Here is a 26,778-nt window from a genome sequence, read left to right on the forward strand (position 1 = left end):
GGTCACTGGTTTGTATTTGGAACACAGGAAGGCCAGCAGATGGGAAGATCCATATGAAATAATCCTGGTGGGGGTTTTGGTTCAATTCCTAATGAACACACACTCTCATATCACTACACTTGTCACAAGTTGGCACCACATTTGAGCAGCGCTATAAAAAAAATCAAGGACTGAGTGGGTCATGAGGACTGAACTACTTTTTAGCCTGATTTCTCAGGAAATGATGTGTTGTGAGCACTGCATGCCTATCTGTGTTAGTGTCCCAGTTACACTTGAATTGATTAGTCAATTTAGATAAAATCGGACGAAAGATTGAGCCACGAGATACCACGTTTCTTATAAGCTCAAACAAATATACAGAGAGCAGGACTTTATTGGAGCCTTTACTGCAATGTGAGTTTAATTCTTATGAGACACCGCATAAGAGAGGAGAAACCTCGTGGGAGAGAGGTGTGAATCCCTGAGTGGAGAAAAGCTTCAGTCAGAGTTTGTTTGCCCTTCATTAAAGGATCAAACAAGAAGATAAATAGTTGTGGGAAAGTAAGCTTTGCTGGCTGTTCCTCACATAATTGTTTTTTGCTCCTTAAAAGCCTCCTCCACATGCAAGCTGTGACAAAAGAATGAACAGGGAAGGAGAGAGAGACATCTGTTAGCTCCTGGTCTTTACCGGCGATGTGGACAGAGGGCAGCAGTATAGTGCCTACACTCCATTTTCTTTTTAAGCACTTCATTCCATTGAAGAATGAGATTCCACATATATGGGCACTTTAACACCTCATAATAATTCACTACTGTAACCCCATAATTTGTTCCTCTTTTCAACCTGTTTCAAGATTACATTGCAGTTACTCTTTCGTTTGTTCAAGAGAAAATTTTTCCTGGTCTTAAAACTCAGTTGTCACTGTTTGAAGTTCTTAAAATAGTGGGAGGTACTTGCAGTCCTCTTCATTTGTTAGTGGGCGGTTTCAGTTTCTGCTAAAAATGATATACTAACCTCCTTTTCCTTCCCTGTCACATGGTTCTACCAGTCTCTGTTGGTTTGGGAGTTAAGCTCTGAAGGACTCCTGTTTTTATTAGTTGTTTTGAGGTGGATTCATGAGGGGTGATAGTGTTAAACATGAGCATGCTCCAACTGATCTTCAAGAGGCAGATTCCAGTTTCAGGACTGCTTGTATATGTGCCATTTAAAAAACCCCAGCATGCCATTTTATATTTGTCACTTTTGAACACTTAGAATTATGGTTTTCATTTGCAAGTAAGAAACACTAACTTGTTATAATGTATAATTTTTGAGACTGTTTTGCTCTTGTCTAGGCCAGTGACCCAAGTACCTATGAAATGATTCAGAAAATACAGAGACTACAGAAGCAGCTTATCAGCAAGACAGGTGAAGTGATAGAGAAAGAACTGCTCCTTCAGGTACTGCAGCATCATTATTTTGTGGTATTTTCTTAACCTATTTGACTTACTCTGCATTCTCTGCCTACTCAGATGTGCTTCCTGAATATTTAGATGCCTTTGAAGTTCTTCTGCATGCCCTTTAGATAGCTTTAGGTGGCAGCACTGGCTCACTGAAAGAGAAAAAATAGCATCTGATTAGTTGATTTTTACTATTCTGGTTATAGACTTTTGGAAAGGCCTTTTTGTCCCTTTAAACATGCCTGTTATGACCAGGACATGAGAGAAAATCCTTGTTTAATTCCATTTGTGCTTTGCTTGGCTTTTGGCAGAAGGAATCCTACAGGGTTTGTGTGATTTAGACATGCTGCTTTCTGGGCCATGTTTGACTTCAAGGTCTTTGTGCTGAACTTTGCTGAAAAATAATTTTTGTGATAGTTTATCTTTTTGAATTTTTTTAAACTCAATGATTATCAATGAGATTTATGTTGTAAAACCAAGGAGAGACCATATTCCTGTAGTACAAACATCGCTAATAAATGTAATAAAAAAAAAGCTGTCTTTGGGCTTCAACCATAGGTGTAAAACAGGGAAATTTGTCTCCTCTCTGGTGACTGTAAGGCTACCTTCAGTTTGCCAGCTTGAGGTATGATTTTAACATCTTGGTCTTAAATACTCTGTTTTGTTGCCTATGTTGGGTATTGTTCAATGGAGAGCAGAACATGACCTGAATCTCATTCTGTCTTGAGAAGAGGCTCAGCATGTGTAATCAAGGCAAGGTTTTTCTCTCCTTTATTGTTTTTGTAGGAAAAAATGATCTGCAATTTCATTTGAAGGTAATGTATGGTGTATTATGCCTTTGCTTGGAAAAACGTAATCTTTGTTACATAGCACTGAGATGCTGTCAGTGAAATAGTTTGTTAGCTTAAATGAAATGTAGCAAAAATAGCTTAAAATTTACTCTGCTTTCTCCATACACAAACCCAATTCTGTTAGTTTTACATTGTCTCTATTGCATATCTTGCCTTATCCTTAGCGTGCTCCCATTTAGCTGTTATCCTTATTTAGAAGTGAAGAACTGAGATCCAGAGGTATTAAGTAGCCTTCCCAAGAAAATCTTTGAAATAATAGGTATTTGAGCCTATGTTACTATACTAGCCATTGGCACAATCTTTCTGTCTATACAGTAGTCCTTCTGTGGCAGCTCTACTTTTTTTTTTTATTTTTAAATTTATTGCTTTCCTAGATTTAAGCCAGAGTTTGGCTATAAAGAAAATATAATTATTATAGCTAGAATTGTTAATGAGATCCTTTGAGTCCTTAATTCAGGCACCAATATCCTGTGCAACAATACCGAAATTAAGGTCTCCCTCAGAGAGGCTGATGGTAAAGAAAAGGCCCAGAATACCATACTCCACGTTCTGTTCAGGGCTTTACTGTCAATATTTCTGAGCCATTTTCTGTTTTGCCACAGTGTTTTTGAGTCCTCCACAGTGACTGAAATAGGGATCTTTCATAGCAGGGTGTGGGTAAGGAGAGGTAACCAGAGATGAAGGACATCCCCTACCTCCTATCTTCAAAGAGCTGTGTATCCTTCTGGATAGATCATTGGTATAGGGCTTGCAAGTTAACTGCGCTATCTGACCTTCTTCTGCTAAGTGTCTGGATAACCTTGTACAAGTAATTTTATTAGTCTTTGGGCTGGTTTTCCTTAGTGTGATGATAATATCTGTTTAGTAAAGTGATACTCTGATACTCACTAAACCAAAATGCTCACTAATAACTTATGAAACTCATGCAGTCATGTTCCAGACTCCTCTGGTGAAAGAGTGAGCCTGAGGAACATCTCTAGCAGAAGGTAATTAATAGAGAGCAGTAATGTTAACTTTCCAGAGGGAGTTGAGCTGCATGCACCAGGAGGGTTGCTTCACCAGACCCGTTTCTGGGCAGTGTAGCCTTATTCAACAGAAGGTGTAGGGTTTGATCCTGACTGAAACTTAGAAATATGGAAAAAAGCAGAAATTTAGCTCCCACTTCTGGAATTTTTAATTTTTGTACCCTCACTGTAATTCATCTTGCTTAGTGAGTTTGCTGTCTGATCAATGTAAGAGCCAGTGTATAAGGCAGTGCTCGCCCATAAAGTCTGATCATTCCTTTTTTTCTTTTTTAAAATCCTGGTAAATCCCCTCATGCTGATAAGTATTCGACATATTTTATGTGTCTTTCCGGGAAGTCAGCTCAGTCCAGTCCAGGCTCTGCTTATTTGCAGGAGTGGGGAAAATTGCTGACAACTTGGCCTGTGCCTAGTTGTGCAACATCTCCCATACCTGGAGTCAGAGACTGAAGGAGCTGAGGTATACAAACTTGTTAGGTTAGAGAACTACTGCTTTCCTCGTGCTGTGTTTGCTTGCATAAGTCACACCTCCTCACTCCCAGTTGTCTTCATCCACATCTTGCCCTGTCATAAGGGCATAGCCTTTGTGTTTATTTGCTTTATAACAATCTTAATCTTTTGCTTGCCATACCTCACTGTTTTTACATGTGTGTGGCCATCATGCTGGCAAATAGGATATTTGTTAAAAGTGAAGCTTGTGTCTGCCTGTGATTTCAGTGTGTGCATATTATGTAACTTAAATTCCCTCACATCAAAGTGTAGTAATAAAATTGAGTGCAAAAACACTGCGTGGACTGGGTATTGAGTATTAAAACCACCTCTGAATTTTAGAAATAACCCACGTCTGGAAATGGTTGAGCCCAGTGTCAGCAACCTGCAGCTTGTTTTGTAGGGTGTTCACCTTGCTGCATCCTCATGCAGAGTCACAATGTTTGTATAAGGAAAAAAGAATTCTATTTGTATTGTGTGCACTGTAGTTCTCCTGACTGTTACTTTTTTTCTTTTTATTTGTAAATGGTCTTTTAAATAAAAGCTGGTTTATGCAGGGAACAATGTTTCAGAGTGAGCTGGATATACAAATGGATATTTTTGCTAAGAAAGAATCACCATATATAGATTCCTGTAGAATAGCATCTGCTTGCTCTACTTGCCCCTGATGTATGTTTGATAATATCCTTTTTATTAACTTTTCCATTATTTCTCACCTGTTAGTTCTTTAAAAATGATGGAGCTGTAAAAGCATGCTACATTCCGTGCTATGTGATTAAAAGAATGATTTGTTATGTTTCAGTGAGAAAATTTCGATTGCTGACAGCACAGGAAGAACCCAGCTTGACTCCAGAATCCCGTACAAAAATATCTTTTAACCTGTCAGCAGGGCACATTTTTTATATCAGATGTTTAGTGAGAGGTATTGAATATGCAACATGTTGCATGTTGGTTTTTTTAGAATGACTTTTCAGAGTTGAATACTTTAATAAAGCTGTAGGAAGATGTCCCATATTATAGAAATTATTAAACTGTTTCCTTGTTTCTTACTTATCTGTGCCCTGTAGCCACAGCATCCTGGGTTATAATCTGTCAGCTCCCATACACTGAATAAGGGTGGACATCCTGAGACTTTGAAAAGTCACCGCAAAGCATACTTTCTCCTTTAACTCAAGCATTCTCACAGTTGTAAGCTGCTGTGCTGATGAAACACGCGGTCTTAAAAAACATATCCAAACCCAAGGTCTTGAATACTTATGGCCAATAAAAATCCAGTGGCATTTTTGCCAAACATAGGAGATGTTATTCAGGGTTAGCCAACTTCCATGTTTGAGTCATTATCTTCCTTCTGAATTTGTTCAGTTAAGATGCAGCAGGTTTTGATTTTCTAAACCATGGAGTAATACTGCACGGCTTTGGAGGAATACATTGTGTGTTAACCAAGGGATTTAAATGAAGACTGAAGGTCTTTGAGCACATGTGGTATGAACTAAATGTGTTGTATGGCCATAAGGTATAATTGCTAATAAACAAAGTGCTCTGCTGAACAAATCCTGACTGAAAAAACGCCCCACATACTTGCTCACTTTGCATGTGGGGCACATCCCTCGTGTGACTGAAGCTCTGCTGCATACTGAAGAGCAATGTGGTCAGCTCGCAGTGTGGTGTATTACCTTGTTAGGATTATGATTAGTGTGGATTTAGGAACTTAACCCATTAAAAGTGAATTATGCACTGCTTTATTTGTTTCAGATTTAGTTCTTCCTCTTCAGAGTGAGCTCCTCTAATTTGATTTTATGTCTGACTGAGCAGAATTTTATTCAGCTGCATGTCTTGGAATGGATAGCAGCGGGAAGATTCACATTACGTGTCAGTAACCTCTGTTGTCAGTTATCTCAGGAGGTTGTTCATAAATGTAACAGAGATGTGCAACCACGATTATTTTTGGAGGGAGGCAAAGGCAAGTGTGTCTCATTTAAGCCTTGCATGTAGTAGTGAAAGTATTGTTTCCCTGTATATATGTATTTTTAATCATTATTGTTTTAAGTTGTCAACAAAGACCAGGACTGGGCAGTTGGGATGTGATGCTTCCAGACTGTTATGTCTTGTGCTCATAGTTTCAAAGAGTGCAAGGGCAAAAGGCATGATTAACTCATATCTGACTCAGAGATTACAGCCAGATAACACCCACGTGTCCTTGTATCGAGCCAAGTTTTCAGCTAAGTTTCAATCCCCTCAAAGAACTGATGGTCCCGCTGACAGAGGGTAGGAGGAGTAGAGGGGATGCTGCTGTCTGCAGCATAAATCAGCAGAGTTTCGTTTCAGGTATTGTGAGATGCAGGGAGGAGTGAAAGACTTGCTCTGTGACCTTGTGCAGGTTACTTAGCTTTTGCATGCCTCACATCAAGTAAAAAGGGAATAAATCACCTCTACTTTTATAGTGGTGTGTGAATGAATATATTAGAGACATGACTCAATTCAGTAGTAACAATAGCTAGCTAAACACTCAAAATAGGCAGATGTTTTATTTCATTTGCGCTGACTTGGTAGTAGAGCTGTTTCTATCCATTTTGAGGTGCTTGTTGCTATAGTATCTGAACATATACGTAGCCATCGTTATTTCTCATAGCTGGTACTATAGTTTCAGAAAGAAATCTACTTTAGAACAGTGTGTTACCCTGTGGGTTTATGCAGGCTGGCAGCTACTGAGATCAAAGCTTTCTCCCAAATAACGGAGAAGCTTTGGGATTTGCTTCCATGTATTTGTTATACAAAATTTTTCTGCCCATTTATTACCTAAAATACTATTTTTTCCAATCTTGTATCATTTTCATCAGCCCAGTCCATGAGAGCCTAGTCCTGAATATAATTTCTTTCTTGGCAGTTTCATGAAGCATGCTTCTGCTGGGTTCTTCATTGCTCTTGCAGTGCTCGTGTAGCTTTCATTATACAGCACGTAACACAGAAAAGTGTGCTCAAATGCTGAGTAAGAGATTTTCTCATCAGACAGCCTGCTAGGGAAAACAGGAGAATACTCTCCTATTACCTGTCTTTATTTTAGTGTTCTTAAGGCTCAGTTCAATTTTATTTTAGGTATTTTCTGTACATCTTCAAAATGGCTGAGATTTACTTTACCTTCTCAAATTTGGCTTTTATATATTTTCAGTGCCAAGTATAGATTCGACTTGGATTTGAGAGTATAACCTGCTTACGTGTTACATGTAGGGTAGATAGTGTGGGTTGAAGATACTTTTTTTTTTTTTGGCAGAATTTTCTATTTTCATAATAATAACTGCAATTCACTCCAGGAAACTAACGACTGTAGAATCCCTGAGAGTCTCTTTTGACCTGCCCATTATTGTTTCTCTGTCATCTTTCCTTTAGAGAGATTTTAACAGAGGTAGTTTGGGAGAGTGCTTTGTATGCACTGAAACTTACAGGTGAACTGCAAAATGCACTGCCAAAATACAGTCCTTTCTTTACTGCTCCTTTATCATTTATATATAAAGTCAGCCTTTTGAAGGGATTTTGCCATCTGAAAATGAAAAGGGAAATTTTCTTTTTGGCTTTTTATACTTTAGTAGGACTTGGCTCTTTTCTGTCTCTATTTCCTGGAGGATTTGACTTCCTCTGGAAACACTGGATTAACACCCTATCTTGCAGCTCAAGCTAGTGGTTCTCTCGGCCCTCAATTAAAGGGGTGAGTATATTGAGCTTTAGGCCTTTTCTACACTTAAAAGTACCGTTCCCACTGGCAAAAAAGTAACTTTTCTGATTTAGCTTATACCAGCTCTTGAATGGCAGAAGATTTTCTTGCCAGTATAATTGCATAACTGGTAGCTGCCATAGCCATGGCAGCACAAAGAAATTGCATCACTAACTGAGAAAGCTAAGCTGGCAAAACTTCTTACCATTGATCAAATGCTTCTTGACATGGAAAATAAAAAGCAGAAAAATGCTTTCTTGTCCTTACAAAAACCTAAGGGTTGTTACATATCTTAAGAAAGAGGAGAGAGAAAACAGTACCTGGTGGAGTGGGGTTTTTGAGTTTATGATTCCAATTCTAAGTTGGTGGGCAGAATTTCAACAGATTTATATCAGAATATAGAAGTGAGAAATACAGTAAGGACTCAGACCTAACATTTACTTTTTGGCTTTCAGCTGGGTATGAATCATAAGAAAATGGTAACTTCCCCAGTGCTGTGCAGAATTAGGCACTAGTGTGTCAGAGGCACACTGTAAGAATTGCCATGATTTTACAGTTGGACTCTGAAGAGAATCTATGTTCTTTTTTCAAATTAAAAAAATATGTATTTCCATGAACTCTGGCTGTAACCCAGTTCTAACTAGTGATGAACAAGCAGTATCTAATTATCAGCACAAAATTTTGGTGCACAACAGTCTGCTGAGGCAGTGCCATCAAATTAATGTCAATCCAGTGCCTTGAATCTGATTTGAACTGGAGTCTCCAATGCAGTACAAAGTGACATATGGAGGTACTTTATGCATTGAGTTATCTTTCAGTACTACTTTTTCAGGTTCTTTCCTTCTTGTGCCATCCTTTTATTTTCCCTTTGTTGTTCTTGAAATGCTCATTGCTGAAGTAGGGCTCTGATTGGGGATTTTAACTTTGTAAGTGGAAATGTTTTGTATTTTAGTATTGGTGTGAAGTTAAAGAATTAGTGTCTTTCAGTGATTTAATAACCTGGCATGATGATTTCTCCATACAATTAGAATTTCTCTAGTGCCCTTTGTTCTGACACTGGTACTATTTTTCAAATTAATTTAATTATTTGTTTTTTAAAAAAAACTGATTGTGTATCCAGTAGGGTTCTATGAGTTGTGTAGAACCACTCACACTGAACAAATTGTGTTAATTCTCAGTGCAATTTACCAGGACTTGTATGCAAACCTGTGATGATGTAGTAAGTAATCACATCTCATGAACAGGAAAGATGAGTCACCTGTGTGAAGGTCTATTGATGGTCTACATATCTGCCTGAAAGTTTTGTGTAAGCTGTAAGAATTCAATAAGGATTTGAGAGATGTGGAGTTCTTGCCCTAGCCCTCCTTGGAAAGGAGTTGATTTCTATTTCTGTATATTTTGAATATGCTTCTTGGTACATTAGTTTATTTTAGCCCTTCTAATCTCAGTCCATTTAGAATTAGAAGATGTTCTAGGCAATAGAAACTTACTGCTCTTAAAACCACACTGACATTTACATTCTTTCCCTCCTCCCACATATGTTGTAGTTCAAATGGAAGAGAATAGTTTTCCCAGGAAAATAGCCTTCTTTTTTTGTTTGTATTTTTTTTTTTGTTTAGAGTATGTTTTGTTTAAGCAGCGTTATGAAAAACCAAGTAGGAAAAGTGCTGATCACTTTAATATTAGCAGGTGAAGATAATTGGCTGCTCTTTAGAGTAAGAAAATAATTTTCCAATAAAATAGTGCAAATATTTCTGGCACTGGGAAATAGGAAGCAAAGCAGATTACTTAGCAATCAAACAAAACACTTTTGGTGAAAAATTTTCTTAATGGAAAAGTTTAGTTTTTTCTGAATCTTTGTGGAACTACATTGCCTTCATAAACAAAACAGTTTTCCCATGATAAATGGTTTTGGAGAGAAGCAAGGTGTAAATTTATATGGGAAATTAGAAAAAAAAACAGATCAAAGTATTTTCTGGGGATCTGCACCATTTTTAGCTGCTCTAATGGTGTTTTAGTCAGAAATGTTCTGTTGCCATTTACAAAGATGAGAAAGTTGTGGGTGGAGTAAAAATCCTTTAGAGTATATAGGTACATGTACATGTACGTGAATGTGTAACGAGTTTTTAAAGTTTTCTAGGAGAACTGATACATTTACTGGAGTTTGAGCTTGAAAGAGAACTCTAGTGGGCCATCAGATGCCATCCCTCCATCTGATGCAAGATTGATTTAATTATACAAATACCATCTACAAAAATAGATGAATGTCAAGTACAAATTTGTTTCCTGTGTTCTAATACATGTGCTCTTGGTCCATGAATTTTAGCATGCATGAAGAGATTGTTGGCTTGAAGTATACTGTAGTTTATGGTTGTTACTTTTTCTCCCATGCTTTTAACCTGCTGCTGTAGTCTAGCCCTGGTGTTTCTGAAAAAAAGCAAGGAGCAGAGGTATTGGTTTACTCAGCGTTGTGGTCCTGGGAGCTTGAGGGGGCTGAGTTTAATTTCTGTGTAACTTTGAGGAGTTTTAGTGAACTTCGGCAATTCACGTAGCAACTCTTTGTGTCCAGACCTCTTGTAGAATGAGAAGAGGATCGCTGCTCTGGGTGAAAGCAGTACTTCAGTATAAGTACATGTATTGGGTCTGGCTGAGCCCCACAGCAGCCCTCACAGTGCTTTGCTTCTATTGGTAGCTTGAAAGGTGATGGGAACACACCAGGGTTTTGATTACTCTGCGTAGTTCTGGCGTAGCATTGGGGCTGTCTCTCCAACCTTGGGCAAGATCTTGAGAGGTAACACAGTCAGGACAGCTGACCCAAAGTGACCAACAGGATCCTCCATACCGTATGACCTCTGCTCAGATACAAAAGCTAAGAGAAAAGAGGAGGAAGGGGGAGGCATTCGTTATTTACAACTTTTGTCTTCCAGAGCAACTGCTGTGCGTATTGAAGCCCTGCTTCCCGGGAAGTGGCTGAACATTGCCTGCTGATGGGAAGTAGGGAATAACATCTTTTGTTTTCCTTCACTTCCACGCACGTGACTTTAGCTATTGCTTCATTAAACTGCCTTTATCTTGACCCACAAGTTTTTCTTCCATCTTGTTTTCTCCCCCACTGTTCTGCTGAGGAGGGCAGTGACAGAGTGGCTTGGTGGGCACCTGGCATCTAGCCAAGGTCAACCCACCACAGGACATTAAAGTTTTAACAGCATTCAGATACTGAATGGAGGAGGCCATGTGAGTACCCAAGATGTATCACTGTTATCTGTAATCTGAGTCAGAAAAGCAGAAACAGTGATCACCAAAGTATTTTATTCAAATGTGTTACATCTGGTTTGAAGGGAGAAATCCTGAGCATGGATACCTTGTGTCATTAGATTTAAAATATTTTGTAAAATGACCCATTCCTAAAGTTCTTAGTCAAAACTGTCGTTAGCTTCAATGATAGTTTGCTAGAATAATGCTTGAGTGAAAAGTTCAGGAATTGTTCCAGTAAATAACAAATAACTGAAAACAAACTTGTTTACTCCTCATTCCTGTATTCAGCATGTATCTGGGAAGGAAATAAATCTGCTGCGCACCCCAGGGTAAAGTATATTAATCAACCAGTTATCTTGTTAAGGGAAAATAAATGACTTGCTGCGCTAACTGAATACATTGGAATGCACAAACTTTGCAGTGCTGTTAGCAATCCGCTACTGACTGTCAGCCATCCAGAAGCTGCTAGAGAAGTTAAAATACTGGAGGAGTGCAACAGCAGTGTAGCAATACATTCACAAGCCCATATTATATAGTGTGGCCCAGAGCCAGCTGCAAATCTTTATTATTCAGGTGTACCCTTTGGCAGGCTTTCTTCCATTGAGGCGAGGGTGTTCTGCTTTTCCCTCATCAGCAAGATGTGGACAATCTACAGCATCCCGTTCAGTGATGGATTATTATTTTGTATGATAATTGCAACAACAACAAAACCCAATAAAAAGAGACGTTCCACAGGGACAGACTAGATTTTATCTATTTCAGATCACTTATTTTCATTCTTATAGGAGTGTGGATGGTGGCGTTGTTGAGAAAACACATGCAGAAAGATGCAGCAGGCTAAGGCTGTTTGGAGGCAGTCCAGGGCAGGCAGGCAGAGTCACTGTGGTGTGTGTTTTTTTTAAAAAAAAGATAGCTTACAATTGGACACATAAGGGCACAAACAGGGGTAGAAAGAACCTTGTTCCTCCATTCTTCACTCTGAGACAGCCATACATGAGCTACCGAGTGCACCAGAGCCATGAACCCCATGTAAGGAGAGTTTCTGCCAAGCAGGTACATCAGTCAGCCAGTTGCTCCGCATCCTCTAGGCTCAGAGCTCTAAGTCTTCCCATACCTGTCTTAGTATATATAGCTGTAATCTTAAACAGGGGATGGCACACTTGGGCACAGCAGTTGTCTTTACATGAACATTAAAATTCAGTCATTCCCCTTCCTTTACTGCTGTTGCTGTTTCTTTGAGTTTTAAGAAGCAGGCAAGGGGAGCTGAAACAGAACTCATTAAAAGATAGCAGAGGGTCAGCTCTAATTACAGTGAGTCTGAAGGAAGCCATATATTAAAACATTCATGATTTCAGAATTGCCATGTGTGTTTCTTAGATGTACTGCTATTTCTTCATAGGCTCCAGAGTGTAACAAGAGGCCAGTCTTTCTTCCCTGAGGTACTTGATATATGCAGGCAAACTCTGCTACCCTGTCAGAAAGAAGTATGTAGGCTTTACTGCCTTGTTAGACAGGTATTTGTAGGTTTAAGTGGAAGTTTGACTTTGAGACAGCTGTTCAGAGGTAGCAATTCCGGAACGCCAAAGGACTTGAAGCTAAATGCTCTCATCTTTCAGGGAAACCTAAGGATCTAAGTCAAGCAGGTGATTAAAGAGATGTAGGTGCCTAACTTACAGATAGGTATTTCTAGAAGCATCTCTGCAGTTTCTCTAACCCTTTGAGGTCATCTGTCAGGTCAGTCACAAGTGAGAGCAGAAGCTGGGTCTGCTGGGAATCCCCATGCCAAGCATCCACCTGCAGGAACAGCTAATCATTAACAGCAGAGCTGTGATAATTCTCCTTTGATTCATCTCATATTTAAAAAATCTAAATGGCTATTGAATAGTTAAAATACACAGTGTTAAACTGATGTTAAAATACAGAGATTTTAAGTCATATAGTCTATTTGAAGAAGAGACTTTTTTTGGGGGGGGGGCTTGAAACCCTCTATGTAGTAAATATTAGCCAGTAAAATGTTTGCTGTTGTTTGCTTTGTAGATGTATTCACTTAGAATATTTGGATTCCTTGTTGATAAGATTTGTATTAACCTCTGAATCTCCTCCAGGACACTTTAAGACAAGCTGCTTAGTAGACTGTGAAACAAAGGTTTGTTTAGAGCTCTCTTCAGCCCAACTGTTGAGCTGCAGGCACCATGGAAATATCTGGAACATTTGCATCAATCCATGCCATGTCAAGGGTAATTCTCACCTTCAAGGAACAGCTCACTTCTCTTTTGTGTGTATATGTGTGCATGTGTATTTCTGTTCACTCATATAGAAGAACAGGGGATAGTTAATTGATTGCTTTCTGCAATGTAAAGTATAAACACTGTGATTAAATGAGCTACTCTGATTAATGATTTTATAAACTCTTGTGCAATGACAATAGTAAAAAGGGAATTGCAGCTGTTACTTCAGCAAGAGGCATCCATGCCATTTTCTTCTCATAGATTGTTATCCTTGTGTCTCAGAGTTCAGAACTTGAAAGGAGGATATGTAGCCTATTTGTTTGTCCATTGGAAAAAAACCCCAAAACTGTTTTTCCACACACTTCATAAGAAAATACAGTAGTACCAGTACCTAGCAATAATAATAAAAATGATAGTAAGTTGCAATTGCACTTTAGCTGGAAATACTTGTACTTTGTTGTTCCTGGAAGGTGATAATAAAGCAACGTTCAGCTTTTTGTGTTACAAAAAGAGTCAAGGGTGAAGACCTTAGCAGATGCTCCAAGGTGTTTTTTCCTCTCTCATTAAGCTGTTTTGAAAATGCCAGTCAATTTGGTGCAGTTTGCTCTGTGCCAAAGGAAATGGATTTGCTCTTGAGAAGCATTATCATCAGCTGGAGGGATATGTCATAAGACAGGTTTAATTTAATTCCATCTAGAGTGGTGCAAATATCACTAAGGGTGGGGAGATTATCCCATGCCTTCCTTCAGGTTGGTGGTAGCATTTTAACAAGAAAATCCAAAGTGTCTCATACAGTGTTAGTGTTGCCACATTGTGAAAGGGCTTCAGTGCCCTGTTTCAAACCTGAATTAATTTAGTCCCCAAATCCCCTCACGTTGGATGGTTAAAGGAGGGTCTAGATGATGATGAAAACACAAGCTGTTCTAGAGAACTGCATGTTTGCAAAGGTGTTTGCTGATGGGCGTGGGATAGACAAGAAAGGGTAGGGACTTTTGGAAAGTATTTATTGAGAAAGTTTACACTGCACATTTCTCAGTGCTGGAGGCAACTTCTATTGTTGTAAAATTCATGAAGGTTACCATATGCTAATTTTTTCTGCACCTCATAAAACTTATGATCAAAGCTGTCCTGAGCCAACAGCTACTGTTAGGTGTACACATACACACAAATAAACCTGCAGCTTATACAGGTAAAATGACTATACAGGATGTGTATGTCTATGAATGTATATAATCCAGATTTCAGTGTCCTGTTTAACACTTCTGAAAAGTGTTCACAGCCCCTTAAGGATGCTCTGCTGCTGCTGCATGGCATTGTAAACAGAATGGCTCTGGAGTTGACCATAGTGCTGACATAATGCTGATAAACAAGAAAACCCTCTGTGACACATCAACGGACTTGTTTTCCTCACCAAAGCCATGAGGAACTGTAGTGTGTGCTTACAGAGTTACTGTGTTACTTTCTCCACCTTACTAATTAAAATAAGGATTTTTAGCTAGTTTTGGGGTTTTGCCACTATATGCTGTGTTGTGCACTTTTGCTCTACATCTTCATCCTGTTGGGTTTTTTCTTTACCTCAGTTGCTGCAGACAGGAGTTAACATACATGAAATTTACTCTAAGTCAAAGGCTTTGGGATTTTTTGTTTGTAGGTTTATTTAATAATTTGTGTGATAGCAAGCTTTTGGTGCGCAGTAGGATTTTTACGGTTCTGGTGGAGAAAGCTGTTGGTGTGCTGCTATGCCAGGTAAATTTGTTGAATTATCTGCTTTGAGAAAGAAGCTGGTAAAAATGAGGAAGCTGGAACTTCATGGCCTATTTCTGCTGTGGATAGATCTTCATTAAATGTAGTCATCCATTGTCTCTCGTTCAGCATGGTAGCCGGGGCTAACTAACAAGACGGATCATTTCAGGAATTTCCTGGTGTCATGGTGAGGGAGATGACATAAAATGGAGTCACATCTTTAGAGCTAATACTAAGCGAGTTGTTCTATCCCACCATTGGTAATTGCCTCCCACTCCTTGTCAAAGGAGTGAAATGCCTTAGTGTCAGTTTGGGAGTGTTTCTGATGGTGCTGATGGTCCCTCTGGCAGGGAAAAATGAGCAGATTGGGCTGTGCTGGTCAGCAGAAGGTTTCTTTTGAGGTAGGATTGTGCTGGCAAAAGTGATTCTTCTTGCTGTAGACTGAGCCAGCTCATGACCACTGGGTCCTGAAGAATCAATTGAAATTTGCCAAACACCAGCCAGTCCTCTGCAGAAGAAAGTTGTTTTTTTTCTCAAGTCGCTGTAGAACAAGCAGGCCAGGAGAACTCTGGATTCTGGCTGAGACAGCAGCAAGGTAAATTTAGGGGAAAGCACCACTCGCCTCCCTGACCCCCCCAATTAATGGATGAGAGACTTAAGGATGCAGAAACTTATTGTCATGGTCAGGCCTAAAGGCAGATCTGTGGGCTCCTTGGAGCTCCCCTGGCAAACAAATCCAAGACAGGAAGGGCTTTTCTAAAAATAATGCAGAGTTTTATTTACACAATTTTTACAGCAGGTATTCACAGAGGTGTTGAAATTCTCTTTGGAATTCCTGAAATTTGACAGTAACCCTCAATTTGAGTCTCCCAGTGTGCCCTGCATACACAAAATGAATGTGCCCTCATCTCTCCACCATCAGCTTTACTTACTTGTATGTCATAAACCAATGAAGCTGGTTGATATTATGGGCTCAGTCCTGCAGTCAAACACTTGCTGAATTCTATGGGAATTTTGCCATGGGAAGGATCACATAAAAATCTTTGGTACTGGCCTAGGTCTGATATGAAGACGTGTACATTACTCGTGCTGGTGAAGGCTTAACAGCATGGAACAGAGAGATCTGATGGATCTTCCTTCACCTCCTCAAGAACAGTAGTACCTCACAGTGTCTTTGACTTTAATTTCTTTTCATCTCAAGAACGCATAACTCCAGCAAGATGTATGTTGTGATTGCAGCCTGGCACGTGGATGGAGGGGAGTGTGAGGGGCGGCAGTTTGGGATAAGCTGAAGAAACCCATCTTACACATCTGCGGTGGATTTATTCCCGCCCAATGGGTGTAGGATTTCGGGTAGCTTTTTCTCCAACATGATCTGCGCAGCCAGAAACAGAAATATATGTGTACTGACTTCTGCTTTGGTCAAAATAATGTTAACTGACTTCCAATAGGCACCAAACAGATCATCTTACCTTCTTGTTTTTGAATTACTGCTGTACTGCTGATCAGTGTTGCTGACTTAGGATTTTCTTGTTGGTGTCAGAATACCTTCTCTCCATATGGCCCCATTGGGATCTCAGACATTTTAAGGAATACACATGCATTTTACTTGTTTCCAAAACAAAAAAGCAACATAGATCATCTTCTGGGGCTATTAATTTGTGCACTACAACTGAAAGCTATTTTGAATACAACTCATGCATCAGACAGCCCTACAGGTCTTTCTACACATTCTGTGCTGTATCTGATAGCTGGCTGTTTATAAGATATCTGCATGTAATACACATTGCCCAGCTTGTCTGTCCTTTGAATATAGCTAGGGTATTGTAGAAGCCAAAATTTTTCTTTATTAATTTGTGCTGGGTTTTTTTCCCCCTGGGCATTCCTGATTTCTTATATGAAGAGATGAAAGTACCTGCTGTAAGCGATTCATTTTTGGTTTTAGTATCACATATACCTTGTGAGTGACTTAGATTTACTCTGGCAGTTGCTTTTTTAAAATTAATTGAAATTAATTGATTTTCTTTTTTCTTCTTTTTTTTTTTTCCTTCATCCTGGGTTGAAATGTATAAAATTAGAGAAATACCAACCTGTGAATTCAACCTGATGAGGAAAGAAGTATCCAGGTTTTTCTTTTAATGTTTCGCTGACATATGGTGCTTCTAACCTAGTGACAAATTAATTGACTAGATGTAAAAGAGATGGACAGCGCTTAGCAAGGAAGGACAGGATATGCATTATAAGACAGCTGGTTCTGCCTCTGTTGGATTATGGAGACAATATACATTGGACAGCTAACGAGTCTCTGTTGCATAAGATAGATTCTCCTTATAATAGAATTGCATGCTTTGTCTCTAAATGAGGATATTATACACACCATTGCACAATGTTTGGAGAGCTTGGTTGGCCCGTGTAGAGGGTTAGAAGAGAAATAAATTGGAAAACAATTGCACATAAGACCTTCAATCTATCAACTGCTCCATATTTATCCAAATTACCATTACACTCTTCCAAAATACAAATTTGTGATACATTCAGGGGTGGAATGTTAATACTGACCAGCCAGATTTTGACAAGGCAGATTTTTCTTTTGCTGTTGTTTTTAACTTGCATAAAATCTTGCTTCCTCAGAAAGAAAAGGTGGTAGTGGAAACCACTTGTAGTGACTTAACTAAGAATAAACTCTCAATTTAATTTTTGCCACTATGCAAACTTCAGTCTGAGTCTCGGGAGGTTTTGATTTTTCCAGAGGTAAACTGTGAACAGCTCCATTTATAAGGAGCTCTTCCTCAGTAATATTCCGAGTTTAAGGGCAATGCTTGCAAAAGTAATTTATGATTTGAGAGGCTTCCATTTTTGGGTCCCAACTTGTGACCATTATAGTGCACGGGTTTTGGAAAATGCTGAGGTCTAAAAACTCTGGATTCTGTATGCTCTTGAAGATTGGACACCTGGAATTTTAGATACTCAAAATAACAACCCATTTTTGAAAATCCAGGCTCAACCACTGAGCAAGGCCAAATGTAGCAATTGTAGGTGATGTGACGGTACTGTTTCCCACATCAACAGAAGGTTTCTGTGGTAAGAGTTGCAGACAGAGCTTATAAAAAAGACAACACAAAGGGGTTTTCTCAAAGCAAGTGTAAATAATCACCTGTCCTACATCCTACTTGGCATTTTTGTCTTTTCAGTTATATCTTTTGTCTGCTAGTTTGACTTCCAGTCAAATAACCATCCTTTTTAATTCCAGCTCTCCAGGTACCAGACAAGGGTGGGATCTTCCTAAGTAATGTTAAATAATAATAATAATCTTAGTCTGACAGAGTAGATACTAAAAATACTGTAATATGCAAAGCTATGAAGGTGGTTTTGTTCAAAGCTGTATTCCTCAGACTGAAAACAAGTACCTCCTCAAAACACAACTGAAAGCAGCATTTTGGTACAGAAAGCTGTAAGTGGGTCCGTGGTGTGGTTTTTGTTTGGCCATGGTTATATCCGATTTTCACAAGCACACTGTTCCAACTTGAAGGAAGAGAAGACACGTGACCAAGAGAAATTACTTGGTGGTAATTGTGCTCGTCATAGTTGTTGCCATTTATACTTTCTGTCCCTTTCCCAGGACCCCTGCAGTTAAACTGAAATGTGTGTGTGTGTGTAGATGCGTTTTGCAGGATTTTCTTTGAAAGAAGTTATTCTTTCATACAGTCCTTCCCTGACATCTCTGTAGCCTGCTCACATCCTGTTGGGTGAAGCTATGATCCTTAATGTAAGGCAGTGTGGCTCATAAGAAGAAAGACTGCAATAAGCACAGTTACTAGTAATTAATTTCCCACCCCTGGATACTCTTCCAGTGACTTTTATATTCTGTGTGGTGAGGCGTGCTCACTGATGACAGTGTTTAAGAGTATTTCATTCGTGGTTGGAAGTAGCTGGATGTTTCTCTTAATGAGCTCTCCCACTGCTATCACAACAACTTTAAATACCTTATGGCTAGTGGGCAAAGACTGACGCACAGGCAGATTTGTTTCTGCAAATATCTTCCTGACTGAGTTGCATTTTTCAGTGAGGTTGATTTCATCACAGGTTGTGCTGCTGCTATAGCAGTTTTATAAGAGCTCTTCCTCTTGGCTTTTTCTTAGGAAAAGGAGAGACTGTATGTGGAACTGAAGCACATCTTGGCCCGGCAGCCTGGTCCTGAAGTCGCAGAGCAGTTGCAGCATTACCAGCACACTCTCCGAGAGAAGACTAAACAGCTGAAAGTAAGAGATGTCCTCTGTGTCTGGCTGAGGGGCTGCCAGGCTTGCAGATTGACTTCAGGAAGATTTTTGATGAACAGTGTGTGTGCCTTAGTATATTAGTTCAGGAAAATAAGGTTTATGCTGCATCTCTCCAAGGGGGAACCAATAGATGTAGAACTTTTTTTCCACATTGTGCTAGTTTGTTTCATTAAAATAGAGGAAAAGTGTTATTAGAATATGAGTGTGCAGCACAATGCTGTAAATACTTTTTGGGCATTCTGGGAACCTATTGGTTTTCCATTAAGCTTATTCTTCTTCCCTTTTCTTGATCTTTAACTTCTTAAAGTTAAGATCTTTAATAAGCTAATCAAACCAATTTTGTTTTCTTTTTAACAAACTAGTGGGGTTATATTGAGAATCCAGTCTTAAATTCTTATTACTTATCTTGCAATGCATTCACCTCTATTAGACTTTCAACTTTTATATGGTTGACAGGAGTAACTTGTCCTAACCCCTTGTCACTAGAAGGGAGGATTTCCTGGTTCTGAAGGAATCTTATAGGAAACTTTAAAAGGATGATATTAAAAAGTGATTCTTTGATAGAATAAGATGATCTTCTTTTGTTCTTGCCTGCACGAAAGATCAGTCTCCTCAGGAGTTCATCTGCTTCTGCAGCTCCTCTCTTTGTTGAAGTCATCATCTCCTGTTCACGGCATCATAGTCACGTCTATACTAACCATGAGGAAAAAAATGCAGGAGCAGATGGGCCCTTAGGAAACAAAGAGACTGTTATGCAAATCTTAGCTTTTAGAAAAACAATGTAGAAAATGTAAAATAGAAGCCAAAGTTTAGCTAAGCTGAATGTGATTTGAAGTTTTCCATACGGTTCCCATTTGTCCTTAATGCAGTCAGTTGCTGCTGTGTATTTCAGGCACAGTATACTGTAGTGTACTGGCAGGCGCGCCATTCTGTGGTGCCGGGTCAAGCTATTCTTCTTCTTAAAGAAGAAGAACACACTGTGCGTGTTACTACTTTCTTTAAGGTTTGCTGATTCACAAGAAAGTGGCATTGTATTCATATTTACACTGCCTGTTACTACTTTGCCAGTGTGGATTGAATTACTTCACGTAACAAAGTGGATCCCTGTGAATAAACTTCATTATTATTAAATAAATCTCTGCTTTATTATTTTTTAAGACCTTCATTTAGGGTTTTCACCCAGATTTGTGTCCCAGAACATTAAGAGCCAATGTATGTATTAATACCATTCCCATAATGCTTGGGGCATATTTTTCATGTTTTATTGTGGTTAAATGGCATAGTCTTAATTTTGTAGATTGTCCTTAGGTAAGCAGAGGTGATCAAATGAAACATCCTGATAGAAAATGAGATGTGGTGGAGAATGGCGATGTCTTATATTGTTAAACGTAAAGGAAAAATTGCTTGTAAAAATACTAAATCACGTGTAAGTGAAACTAACATCTCCTGTTTCTCCTTTTTGTCTTATGTTTGTTAGGTTTTGTCCTCAGAACGGAATATGTATCAATCACAGAGCCAAGAATACAAACATGAAATTGAAAGACTTGCCAAGGAACTTCTGGATGTGAAAAAGAAGTATCTGGCTCAGAAACACAAGGAACAACATTACCTAAAGGGTGATGTTGTACTTCAGGCCAAGTATGGGAAAATAACAGTCTGTTTATACAACTTTCTGCATAAACTACATTTTTTTTAGACTCTTCTTTGCACTTCTGATCAGCCATGGCCAAATTTGACAGAGGTGATAGGGTATTGTTGCCTAATTTTCCTGAATGTTATCCATCATATTACTTCAGTCTGGTCTAGATTTACCATGATCTATGCCAGGACAAGAACATCCAGCAGAGATATTGCTGACATCTTCTGCAGTCCAGTTAAATAATTCATACCAATGAGATGGTGCCTAGAGGACACAGATTAGTGTTTGGTCTCTCACATCGAAATTCACATAGAGAATCACAGAATAGTTTGGGTTGGAAGGGACCTATAAAGGTCATCTGCTCCACCCCCCCTGCAATAATCAGGAACATCTTGCACTAGACCAGGTTGCTCAGAGCCCCATCCAACCCTGAATGTTTCCAGGGATGGGGCATCTATCACCAATCGGGTAACCTCTTCCAGTGTTTCACCACTCTGATTGTAAAAAATTTCCTCCTTCTATCTAGTCTAAATCTACCCTCTTTTAGTTTAAAACCATTACTGTCCTGTCACAACAAGCCCTGCTAAAATGTTTGTCCACATCTTTTGTTATAAGCCCCCTTTAGGTAATGAAAGGCTGCAATAAGGTCCCCCCAGAGCCTTCTCTTCTCCAGGCTGAACAGCCCCAACTTTCTCAGTCCTTCTTCATAAGAGAGGTGTTCCAGCCCTCTCATCGTTTTTGTGGCCCTCCTCTGGACCTGCTCCAACAAGTCCATGTCCTTCTTGTGATGAGGACTCCAGAGCTGGATGCAGTAGTGCAGGTGGGGTCTCACCAGAGCAGACTAGAGGGGGAGAGTCACCTCCCCCAACCTGCTGGTCACGCTTCTTTTGATGCAGCCCAGGATATGGTTGGATTTCTGGGCTGTGAGTGCACATTGCTGGGCCATGTCCAGCTTTTCAACCACCAGTACCCCTAAGTCCTTCTCCTCAGGGCTGCTTTCAGTCCATTCATCCCCCAGCCTTTATTGGTACTGGGCATTGCCCCAACCCAGGTGCAGGACCTTGCACTTGGCCTTGTTGAACCTCATGAGGTTCATGTGGGCCCACTTCTTGAGCTTGTCTAGGTCCCTCTGGATGGCATCCCATCCCTCAGGCATGTCAACCACACAGCTCAGCTTGGTGTTGTCTGCAACTTGCTGAGAGTGCACGCAATCCCGCTGTCTGTGTCATTGATGAAGATATGAAACAGTACTGGTCCCAGTATGGACCCCTGAGGAGCACCACTCATCACTGATCTGAACATTGAGCTGTTGACCACTATCCTCTGGATGCACCCATCCATCAAACAGTCCCTGTCTCTCCAATTTAGAGAGAAGGATGTTACGGGGGACTGTGTCAAAGTCCTTATGGAAGTCCAGAGAGATGACATCTGTAGCTCTTTCCTTGTTCAGTGATGTAGGCACTCCATCATAGAAAGCCACTAGATTGGTCAGGCAAGACTTGCCCTTGGTGAAGCCATACTGCCTTTCTTGAATCACCTCCCTGTCCTCCATGTGCCTTAGCATAGCTTCTAGGAAGATCTGTTCTATGATCTTCACAGGCACAGAGGTAGAGGCTGACAGGATGGTAGTTCCCAGGGTCCTCCTTTGTACTCTTTTTAAGAAAGGGTGCAATGTTTTCCTTTATTCCAGTCACCAGGGACTTCATCTGACTGCCATGGCTTTTCAAATATTATGAGAGATCCTCCAACACTATGAGGACCTCAATGCATTTTACAAATTATAATTACAGTGAAACAGCATCTGACATTGTTGTCCCCACCTTTCTGCAAGTGGCAACTATGTAATCCTGGTGTAAGAATGATGCCATTGTTGTTTCCAAAATGTGGTAGTTGTGACTGATGACTGTCACCTTCTGGAGGCAGATATTGCAGGGAAGAGCATTCCCCATACACTTCTTGTTCCCTTTCTACATCCAGATGGAGGAAAGTGAGCAATGCTCAGTCTGGCTTTGTCAGATGTCTTTATCTTTTGATGAAGCCTAAGAGCTTTCCTGTAGGTAGTTGTCTATCCTTAACCCGTAGCAGTTTGATGGCATCTCCCTGCTACTCTCAGTCCACAACTGAGCATCCAGCTGCTCCTCTTGATTAAAAGAAAACAACTAGGATCTCAGTTGCCCAATTTCTGGCCCGTTAACGTGACCTAATTTGCAGAGTCTGAGAGATGAGACTATTCTGATAATGGATCTCCAAACTAGGACACCAAAACTATGAGTCACTTCTGAAAATGGAGTTACTGAATTTTACTTTTAAGGAGAAGATTTTTAGATTTCTGTGGTCAGATGACACAATCTGTTCCTGAGTTTTTCTGTGTATACCTTTTGTCTTTTGACTCCTTTCCATCCTCAGCCTGTCCCTTCCTCACACACTAAAGCCAATGATTTGCTACATTGCTGTATATAATTCAAAGCTGCCTGTATCTATTTCTTCCTTAATTGTATTTCAGCCAGCGAACAGTTTTGATGACTAAATTAGCAAAACAGTCAGTGATAAAGAGTGACTTTTGTCCACCTGAAATTGCATAATGTTACCTTAATGTTTGGAATTAGCAACAATTGTGCAGTGCTAATGGTCTTCCTGGAGCTTTAGGATCAATATGTGAGGCTACCATAATGCCTGATAATCCATTTCCAGCAGCTAAGTATCCTCTTCACAATAGTTTTAATGTTTCCATTTCAGACCCTGGCATCATGTTTCTTTTTTTTTCATCAGATGAGAAGAAATTCACCCATGTTTTGTTGTTATATTGGACCTAGAATTAATTCCTGTCATAACTGTTGAAAAAATCCAAGTTGCTAGCATCATAACTGCTTTAACGAGAATATTGTGCAAAGGGATGGTGACTGAACTTGGGTTTGTTAATCATACACGGTGAATGGAATTTTGTGTTGCAGGTCAATTAGTGCTGTACTCAGTACACTGTTTATAGGTTCGGGATGGGTATCTGCTGTTAGTGCAGCTTGTCAAGTGGTGGTTGTGGGCAGGCATGGCTGTAGCTGGATGAGCACGGTACCTTTGTGACATCTGTGTTTTGGAGCTAAGTTCAGATGCTGCTAGCGGCGCTTCTGCAGGATGATAGCATCTCATTACTCCCACCTCAGGCTCAGACTCTACCAGCACTGTGCTGCCAGCCCTGACTTGCACTTCTCTTGTCTTTGTGGCAGTCAAGCGGTGGCCACCTGCTGGGCTCTGCTCTCCTTTGTCCCTCATTGTTTTGTTCCCCAGTCAAACCTGTTAGACTACATCCTGCTTTGAAGGATATGCCCACTCCAAGACATAACTGGGCATATCAGTTCTGGATAACTGCAGCTTCTGTGATCTCTAGGCTGTACTTTGCGTTGCCCAGCAGCGGTGCGAAGGAAACAACCTTGTGCAGCCTTCCTTCCCCAAACTGCCAATTGTGCATGACATGTCTTGCTTTCTGCAACAGAGTGAGTGTGTTGTGCAGCCAGATCCTTCCCCAAGGAGATTCCACCCCTGACATACAGCCATTCCACATCATTGCTGCCTTGGGCAGGGCTGGGCAGGCACTGATGGTGTGTAGATGCTAGCCAAAGAACCAGGGCCCATTTGATTTGTACAATCTCAGGTTGCTCTAAATCTCAGATGACACAAAACCTCTGACTTGATCTCTATCATGCTGGCTAATGTTAACATCATGTCTGAAATAAATGTGGCTGGTTTTGCTAATAAAAAGAGGATCCTGTTAGGACAATAGCATTAATAGTATTATTGACTACCCTGGTATGAAAGAGAATTGATACTCTCAGACAACCTCACACAAAGGTATAATCTAAAGCTTTTATTGATTTGCACAAGACAGTTCTGGTTTGTGATTTAAAGTCTTGATACTGAACCAATGCAGCTTTCCATGGGATGCTGAAGGAATATAATGAGTGACAACAAGAATTTAGCTTTGTTTTGTTTCAAGCTGAAAATCCAATGTTTAAGATTTTGGTTGTGAATTTGAAATCCTCTTTTTCTGCTCTCTGATTCTGAATGTTGTCTTTCCCAGATATCTTAGGCTTTCTTTTTCTTACTCTTCCCATTCTTTCCTGCTTCTTGCACCCTTTCTGCTTCACTACTTTTTCTTGTTGCTTCTAGCACTCAGGTTCCAGTTTGATCTTGATAAGAATCAGTGAGAAAGATGGAGCTTAAATCCACACCAGAGACCTGATCCTGCAGTCCTATATATGTAAATAACTGCACTGAGGGATGTCAGTAGTAACTGGGAGCTTTTGCACGTGGCTGCTTGCACATTAATTCTGCATAATATATTACAGTATTCAGCTGCATAGAATTTTCCATACTGATGAGTACATCTGTTGGCTGTCTCCATGGGAGCATGAAGAAAGAATGAGCATGGACTCTGGATCATTTTCTCCCTCCGGAGTTGGAAGCCCAATACTGAGATAGGATGAGCCATCTAAATATAGCATGTTAGTTTTTAGTGCTGTCAGCTGGCACATCCGTGAGTGCTACATTGATACAATTGAAAAGAGGTGTAAGTGGTTTTTATGGTTAAGTTCATCTGTGCCATCTTTTGCCTATTATTCCATGTCCATACAGGTTAAATTTGGAAGAGGAAGCATAACTAGTCACCTTACAGGGTTTCTCTGAACTACCTCCTCTCCTGACACAGTTATTAAGGGACAGAGAGAAAAGCGTTAATTCTAGGAAGTGAGGCTTTTTTCCTTACTGGGGACTGAGAAAGGGTTCTAAAATGGCAAGGCTAGATTTTGCAAAAGCATGGTTGCACTGATGTTTGTGTCTCAGTCTCAATGACTGTAAAATAAAAGTAATGGCAGTGACCTTCTTTGTAAAGGCTTGAGACATATGCTGTTACGATAACCAAGTGTACCTTTATGAATTACTGGTTTAATTTTAAATATCTTGGGAACTTTCTCTGAAAGCTCCAGGTGTATCACAGTGAGTATGAAATACTGCCCTTCATATTTGTTCTGCTGTGCTTACCTCTCCAACCTCCTAAGAGTGGAACCAGCTAACCCTTGTTCCCTTCTCTTAAGGCCATGAAATTTTAGCCTTCCTTGATCCTCAGATGGAGCAACTTCCTGGGGCTATCAGTGCACCCACAGCACACTTAGTTTTCTGCAAATATCACAAGCAGGGTAATTATCACTAGAACTTTGTTAAAATGTGAAGACAGGTAACACTATTTATTCATTGAAATTTGACAAAGAAAAAATATCTCCCCATTGTGCCTTTGATGAATGTAGCTGTTTGAAAACAAGCATATACTTGCTAGAATGGGACGGTGATTAGAATCTGAAGTCATGGAACTCATGTACAAACTTGCTCTAATGAGATGCTCTGACCATTTTGGGGAGTAGCACAAAGAGAACTCATTTATTTCTAATTTTTAATAATTCAAAAAAAACCATCAGTAGGCTTGTAATTAGATCCAAACAGACACCTAGTCTTGGCAGTTTAGCCTAACAGGCTTTAATCAACAATTTTTCAATGGTCTCTAGATACATGGTTGCATCAAAGAACTTTGGAGGACACAGATTTCCTTACTTTGTAAACACCATTGGACTGCAGAATTAAATATTTTTTCTCCTTTTCTTTGTTTCTATTTAAAGGGAGAAGGAGGAGCGACTCCTGACTGCTGTGGAGCCTGTGTTTCCACGCCACCGGTCTGATGTTCGTCTCTTCAATGTAGAGGGCTTTCCTTTCAAAGGACTCTTTCCCAAAATTACAGCATAAGAATGGACTCATCACATTCACATTCCCATTCCCAGTTTATTCCTAAACTCTGTCCTGGGTTGTTTTAGAAACTGTAAGTTTAAAAGAAATTTAGAATCAACTTTCCCTCTGTAATCACTGTATTTCCTTTGGAAAATAAAGGGATTTTATAGTAGAATTGATGTAGTTTTGGTTTATGAGCTGTGGACCCAGTCTGCCTATATGATTCCAGCAGAAGCCTGCCCTGGTGTAACTGAATAGTGAAGACCATGCAGGTATTTCTTCTTCAGCACTGTGTCTTTATTTAGCACTGTAACACCACAAAATGCCTTAATGTGATGTAGTTATTTCCCCTTTATCTACCTTTGTTGTAAGCACTCGCTCCA

General features: G+C 39.9%; 1 protein-coding gene across 1 annotated transcript in view; it reads left to right on the forward strand.

The window, feature by feature from the left end:
• CFAP58 (cilia and flagella associated protein 58) overlaps window positions 1-26,570 on the forward strand; it is a 60,566-nt gene extending 33,996 nt beyond the window's left edge. The window contains exons 15-18 of the mRNA XM_027789295.2: window positions 1,315-1,419; window positions 18,853-18,972; window positions 20,468-20,628; window positions 26,290-26,570. Coding sequence (XP_027645096.2) covers window positions 1,315-1,419; window positions 18,853-18,972; window positions 20,468-20,628; window positions 26,290-26,413 — 510 coding nt within the window. The 3' untranslated portion in view covers window positions 26,414-26,570. The remainder of the gene's footprint in view (window positions 1-1,314; window positions 1,420-18,852; window positions 18,973-20,467; window positions 20,629-26,289) is intronic.
• Window positions 26,571-26,778: the final 208 nt, after the last annotated feature.

The sequence above is a fragment of the Falco peregrinus genome, chromosome 1 (genome assembly GCF_023634155.1).
Source record: "Falco peregrinus isolate bFalPer1 chromosome 1, bFalPer1.pri, whole genome shotgun sequence".
Taxonomy (NCBI): Eukaryota; Metazoa; Chordata; class Aves; order Falconiformes; family Falconidae; genus Falco; species Falco peregrinus.